Source organism: Austrofundulus limnaeus, unplaced genomic scaffold (assembly GCF_001266775.1).
Source record: "Austrofundulus limnaeus strain Quisiro unplaced genomic scaffold, Austrofundulus_limnaeus-1.0 Scaffold1878, whole genome shotgun sequence".
Classification (NCBI taxonomy): domain Eukaryota; kingdom Metazoa; phylum Chordata; class Actinopteri; order Cyprinodontiformes; family Rivulidae; genus Austrofundulus; species Austrofundulus limnaeus.
In genome coordinates, this window is record NW_013954280.1 from 24003 (window position 1) to 30983 (window position 6981).

Consider the following 6981-nt stretch of genomic DNA (forward strand, 5'->3'; position numbering starts at 1 on the left):
GGTTTCGGCCCTCCAACATAGCTCAAGTTTCTCAAGTGGCCCTCGGCAAAAAATAATTGCCCACAGATTGTCTTGACCATGTCTACATGCCTAAATGCACTGAGTTGCCGCCATGTGATTGGCTGATTAGAAATTAAGTGTTAACGAGCAGTTGGACAGGCGTACCTAATAAAGTGGCCGGTGAGTGTATATCATTATTCACCTGAGAAAAGATACAAAACGTGGAGCTTTTAAACAACCTGAACCTTCAACCTGCTCAGAGTTTGGAGTCGTGTCGTGTTTTGCAGGTGAGCTGCGGGCGGAGGTGGACGGTGTCCCGCTCCACCACCTGGTGTCTGCAGACTCCTCCCCTTTCTGCTCGCCTCGGACGCCGCAGTGCTGCGACCCGACCTTCGACAGGAACCGGGACGTTCTCAGACGTAAAAGAGTGGACCGGGTCGAGGTTTAGTTGATGTTTTTAGAGCCGGTCTTTTTCCTCACGTTGGGTTGTGTTTCAGGCGTGTCGGCTCCGGATGCTGCAGCAGCCGTCCCGGAGAAGGACCGGTCCTGCCTCTTCATCCTGAACCCCAGCTGCCCCGCCGGGTCAGGCCGCCCCACAGCCCAGGTCCTCCCCGTCCAGACGGACCCGGCTCCTCCTCTTCCTCCCTCCTGCCCCTCCCTCCCTCCGTTCGGCCCGCCGCAGACGTCCTTCCACCCTCAGCCGGTCTCGAACCCGGCGCGGATCCTGGCCTCGCCCCGGAAGCCGCGGCCCATCCCGCCGTGCGCCGACGACCGGACTGCTCTGCTGGGCGGGGTTTCTGTGGGAGGCGGCTTTGGTTCGGGTCCTGGGGTGGGGGTGGCGGCGAGGCTGGAGGGCCAGTTCACAGGACGGCCCGTGGACGGCTCCTCCGGGCAGCAGGAGGCGGGGCTTTGCCGCAGTCGAGGAGGAGGGGGCGGGGCCACGGGTCTGATGGTGGAGACGAGTTCTGCACTAACCTCCACCTCCAACAGCCTCCACCACGTCTCCCAGCCCCCCCTACTCTTCCACCTGTCCTCCTCTCCAACAGGATACTACTCCTACCCCACCTCCTCCTCCTCCTGCACCTCCTCCAGGTCTGGCAGCTCTGGTGGTTACGTTTCCATGGCAACGACCAGCACCACCGCAGTGCCCGGCAGTGCCTACTACCAGCCCGCCTCCAGCCCCGCCCCCTCGTCCTGCTCCGCCCCCTCCACGGATCAGAGTTCTCCTCACAGCCCCTCCCTGTGCGTCTGCAGCTCCTGCGGTTGCCGTGGAAACTGCGGCGCCTACGGGGCGTTGCCCGGGTACGCTGCTGCCGCGGGCTACCTGCAGCCGTTCTCCGCCGGGCCGTCCCTCTTCACCCTCGGACCCCTCCTCCACCTCAGCCCCTTCGTGGCCCCGTCCAGCGCCGCCGGCCCCGGGGCCCCGCCTTTTCCCTACCCGATGGTGGTGCCGCCGCCGCTCTACCGCCACAGCCCCACGCCGCTCGACCAGCAGCCGGCCTTCGGCTTCTACCAGCCGCACGGCTTCGCCGGCAGCCAGAAACGGGTGGCCACCAACGTGTCGTGTTGCAACTGCGGCGCCGGCGGACATCGAGCCGAGGAGTGCAAACAGCCGCCGATGGATTCAACGCAGCAGGGTGAGTCCGAAAGATCAGGTTTAAATTCATTTATTTATTTAGCTTTTTGTCTTTAATGGATGATGTCATCAATAAACATTTGATCTTTAATCTCTTAATGTATGATGTCATCAATAAATGATGTCATCAATAAACCTTTGATCTTTCAGTTTGATTTACATGTTATCAATATTTTACTCCTTTCATCAGCTGATGTTGATGACATCATGTTTTGTGTTCTGTGTTTCTCAGGTACGTTTCGGCTGAAGTACACGCCTCACGCTCAGAGTAAAGACTCGGGCGACTGACCGATGGCGTCGGACACGTTCCTGCTGCGGATCCTCTGTGATTCAAACTTCAGAGACCTGAACTCTGCAGACGGACGTCGAGTCGTGTTACAGATGCCGTTCATTAACAGAAAAGTCTCAAAGCAGCTTCTCAACCAAACCATCAAGTGTTTGTATCCCTCTGTCTCAGCAGCCGACTGTTCCCTCTCTGCTCATCATGGTCTGGTTTTATTTCAGCTGAGTCAGCTTCTGACTGCCACACTCAGGTGTCATCATGCTGTTTCCCAAATAGAGACCGTTTTAGGAAAGGAGTGGGAAACTAGTGAGACGTTTCAGATGAATTTCACCAGCTGAGAGCCACAAGAACCTCTATGATCCTGGAATTCTGAGGAAAAAGACGTTTTATTAATCGTTTCAGTCGGGGCGGTGAACATTCAACCTGGTCTTCGAGTTAAAAATCACAGTCTGTTTTATAATTAATACTCTGATAAAGTGGAGTCGTGCACTGATTTGCAGCTCTTATAAACCCATATTCAAATCACAATGAAACAGAGAAGAGATAGAAATAAACATTTTGAGTAAAAAAAAAGATGATTTTGATTTTGGAGGCAGAACATGTCTAAAAAAATCCAAGTTGTTCGAGGTTCTTTAACAACAGTCTGGTGTCCAGGAACTGAGACCGGTTCTGGATGATGTTCTAAAACCTGTAGAAACTTTTCATTGATGGAGTCTTTCCAGGTGTATAAGCTGCCCATGATAGAAGCTCAAATGCACCCCCATACCATCAGAGAGGCAGGCTTTTACCTCTGCTGATAAAAGGCTGGATTGTCTTTAGTTCAGAGGACGTGGTGTTTGTAGTTTCTATAAAAAGATTTTGTCTGATGGGTTGGGCTGGAGGCTCCGCCCCTCGCAGAGACGGGCACCAGCTCCCCTCGACCCAGAACAGCTCTCCATTTCAGTCTTCTCAGAACCTAAACACGTTTAAAATGGACCGAAGTGTTTATGTTTACATGTGGCTTCTTCTTTGTATGATAGAGCTTTAAGCAGCTTTAGTGCCTGAAAATACATTTTAAAGATGTTTTTTCTGCATTCAAACTCAAAATAACCTTATTTCTACCAGGAAGTGGAACAGTTTAACATTTAATCTGTTTACTATGATCCACTGTGTTTAAAATACAGGTTTATAAGATTTACAAATCATTTCTGATTTTTGTTACATTTTTAAAATAAGGTTACAACTCATGACAGAACATCTGCAACACATCAGTGCCTGTAGTTTTAATAAGTTGAGTATTTTGGGAGGTGTTTTATAATATTTGGTAACACTCTGGGCTGCAGCCTCTCTACCTCTGAGCAACACGTTTACACCGAGGTGCCTGGACGGGTCAAAGTGCCAACGCTCTGTTTACACCTGCAGCTGCCTGCTTTTTGTGGCTTCCAGTCGTCCTGCAGGTTTTCACGAGAGTCAGAGGTGACAGGAAGTGGTTTAATGTCTGATGGTGGACCGGGTCTCTGGGCAGGACCCAGGACAGCTGGTCCGTCACGTATCTGTTCCCCGGGAGGGCACGGTGCAGGAAAAGGAACGTTTTATTTAAAAAGAACACGTTTATGATGTTTTTCAAACAAGTTCGTAAGGTTTGTAATATATTTTAAAAAAACCAGAAACTCCTTTTACAGTTTTAAAAAGAAACTTTTTTTTTAAGATTCTGGTTCGGGTTTGTTTTATATTTTAGACGTTAGAATGACGTTGCTTCGTTTTTGCTCAAGTTCCTGTTTTTTTTTTTTCCAAGTATTTGTGTGCAAATGTTCAAATAGTTTGTTTTTATTTTCTAAAGCTTATTGTTTCAGAACCTTTAAAGTTTTATCTGACATTTCAGGAAAACTCATCGGAATAAAAAAACTGTTTAGGCTCAGGAGATCTGGTGGATTTTTCTGGTTTTTACCTTTCAGACAAACAAAAACCTTGTTTTTAATTTACAAAACGGGATCAGATTTAACCTCAGTGGTTTAGATTTTTGTAATTAAAGGTTTACTAAACTGCAGTTATTTAAAGCAAAGTCTGAATTCCTACTAAAATAAGACATGTTTACATTCTCCCAATGTTGCTTCAAAACAGAAATTTCACAGTTTATATAACTTCTTGTTGCTGAAGGTTCATTTAGGTGGAAAGATTAAAATGAGAACAAAAACAACTATTTTTCCCTTTTTATTGTTACCAAAATACCAAGATAAACATGTGAAGGAGGCTGTGTGATGTTGACTGGAGCAGGAGGCGGGGCAAGAAGCTCCGCCCCTCCGTAACAAAACAAGTCAACAACAAAAGACATGTTTTATAATCAAATAAAATTACATTTAATATTAAAAAAACAACAATAATACTTTGATATAAAGCAGCTAAACCTTGAGATAATTGGAGAGGACCAGGATAACCAGACAGGAAGTGTGAAGCTCCGACGCTTAAAAAAAAACAACTAACAAAATAAAAGACTCAAACCTGGCGCCTCAGGGGGAGTTAAAACTGAAAATCTACTTGGTGTTGCTCAAACATCTGCAGGTTTGTTCAGCATTTATACACTTCCTGTAAACTACAATCATCTGTTCCAGGAGCAGGAAGTTGTTTCAGGAAAGATGCTTCAAGCTTGGGAGGGAAAATATAAAAAAATAAAATAAAATAAAAACAGGACCCTGACGGGACAGAGGCGGAGACGTTAAAGATCTAATCTGAAGCAAAAAAAAAGTCTCCAGTAAAATAAGGCAAGCTTTGATGAGTTAATATTTAAAACTGTTCAGGTGGATCTTTATTTAAACACAGCTGAGAAGGGGCGGAGCTACAGCGCTGACAGGAAACATCGTCGACTACAGCTGCTCTTCAGGTCCAACGCTCCGTCCGTCACTCTGTACCTACGAGTCTAAAAGAGGCGAGGGAATGAGGAAGAAAGGGGTGCGACAGGAAACTACCAGAGTCTCTTATCGCCAGGGCCGAGAGGAGGAGGGGCGGGGTCACGGGGCAGCGGCGCCGAACGTCTCCTGGGAGGCGTACAGCGTGTAGAGGTAGCCGTCCGCGTCCCGCTCGCGCTCGTACACCTCGGAGATGGGCGCTGACACGGACACCATGCTCTGCCCGTTGACCAGCAGGAAGAAGGCCTGGTTGCTGTTCAGCTGGAGGCGCCGCCTGGTGGCAGAGCAACGACATCACAACCAGGAAGTCAGGAAAACCGATGACATTCATGTTGCATCAACTGTTCAGTTTCAAACGTCAAAGAGCATTTAAAATTCTGCAGGTCGGCCGACAAAACTAAAATAAATCAGTTAAATCACCAGAAAGGAAAAGAATAAACTAAAAGGAGAAGAAACGACAGCAGATCAGGAGGTAAATGAAGTAAAAGAAAAGAAAAAGGAGAAGAAACAAAAACATGAGGCAGGATGAGGAGTCATGGAGGAAACAATGAGTCAGAATGAACAACAGATTCCAGCAGGTTTTTAAATCACAACAAAAACTTGAATTTTTGAGTTTGAGGCAGAAAATTAAGTTTCTGTTCTGAGAAATTAAACAAGGTAAAGAAAAGAGTTGACCTGATGATCTTAATGAGTTCCCCCATGTTCACGTGGTCCGGAACCAGGAACTTGATCTTGTCCAGGATGGGCAGCTGCTTCTCTCCGTTATACCTCTCAATGATCACCTGCAGAAGACAAACACGAGCTTCCTGAGCATGAACTCACTCAAACCTGATTATTTACGCAGCTCGGATTGGTTAAAGGAGCAAACATACAGAAAATTCACGACTCGGGTCGATACTTTAGTCTCATGGTTTGATATTTTTTCGATGCAAATTTAAAATTTTTTCCATGTATCTTAACTTGTAATTTATTCAAGTTAATTATAAACATTTGATAGCCTGGCCCTTGCCTTCCTACGCAGCTCCGCTCAGTTCTAGTTTCCTTCACTGTCTGGGACTTCTCCCATAGAGAAGGATTTCACTGGAAGATTTTTAGCCGGGCCAATCAGAGAACAGAAGGCGGAGTTTTGAACAACGATGTTCTGCGCAGTGTCTGCTAGTTATTTTAGCATACAGCAGTGGAGGAAGTGAATGAAGCCAGTCTGTGTTGATAAGACTTCAAATTAAATTAAATTAGTCTGACAAAGCAGCAGCTCTCATTTACAGTCGTCTCGTTCGGCTCGGTACTTCTCAGTAGGGTTGTTTACAGCGCACGTGATTTCAGGTTAGCTTCTTAGCTTAGCCTCCTTCACAGCGACAACACACATGCTTCAGCAGAGGCCACGCCTCCTGCAAGAATCACTTCTCTACGCATCAAATCCAGACCCTGTGTACGAAGCAAAGTGAAGGACAGGCTCTGGTTTTTACCAGGCTAATTTTTTACAGATTCAGAGCTAAAATTTGTTGTGTAGCTGAGCCTAAACAAATTTAAAATGTTTGATGATGGCAGGCGGATGTAAAAACTTTAAATAAATGTATTTTTATTTATCTGCGTTGATTCTGTGGGAAAAGTTTGTAATATTTTCTTTAATCTCAGTGCAGATGTAAATTCGGGACGAGTGTAAAAAAAAGGATGATTTTTAGTGAGGAAGCAGGATTGTTGGACGGTTCGTCTATGAAGACTCGGTGTGTCCCCGCCCACCCACAGTAACTGTCCTAACAGAGTTATGTTACGGTGACTCAGCACATCTGCCTCCGGTCTCAGCATGATGCGGCGGTTTAGAACCCCGAGGGGGTGGGGGCGAGGACGAGCGAGCCGGCAGATGGACTGTGGCGCCGACATTCGATCTGAGAACGAGCAGGTGGACCACGAGAGGAGAGTCTGTTTGCTGCAGATCACTAACCTGTCAGCAGATAACTGACTCACAACTGTGCAAAAGTCTTGAGTCATCCCTCTGTGCTGCTTTGGTCCGACGGAGCAGCCAGACTTTGTTAGAACCCTTCAAAGACTTTTAAAATATGGTCTTTTTTACTGCCCAAATAAACTAAATAAATTCTGTTCCTCTGCTGGATGGGCTCAGAACTTCATGGAATTATTATTATAAATAAATAAAAATATGAATATATAAATAAATAAATAAA

General features: G+C 46.5%; 2 protein-coding genes across 2 annotated transcripts; one reads left to right on the forward strand and one right to left on the reverse strand.

Annotated features, from left to right (window-relative positions):
- Window positions 1–287: 287 nt before the first annotated feature.
- On the forward strand, window positions 288–4581 carry LOC106536569 (zinc finger CCHC domain-containing protein 14; the record flags this gene model as incomplete). The annotated part of the gene is given in 3 exon segments (XM_014033872.1): window positions 288–419; window positions 498–1637; window positions 1869–4581. Coding segments are annotated over 3 exon segments (1328 nt in total), but the record flags the coding sequence as incomplete, so codon positions are not given.
- On the reverse strand, window positions 4097–5583 carry LOC106536570 (microtubule-associated proteins 1A/1B light chain 3A; the record flags this gene model as incomplete). The annotated part of the gene is given in 2 exon segments (XM_014033873.1): window positions 4097–5075; window positions 5477–5583. Coding segments are annotated over 2 exon segments (279 nt in total), but the record flags the coding sequence as incomplete, so codon positions are not given.
- Window positions 5584–6981: the final 1398 nt, after the last annotated feature.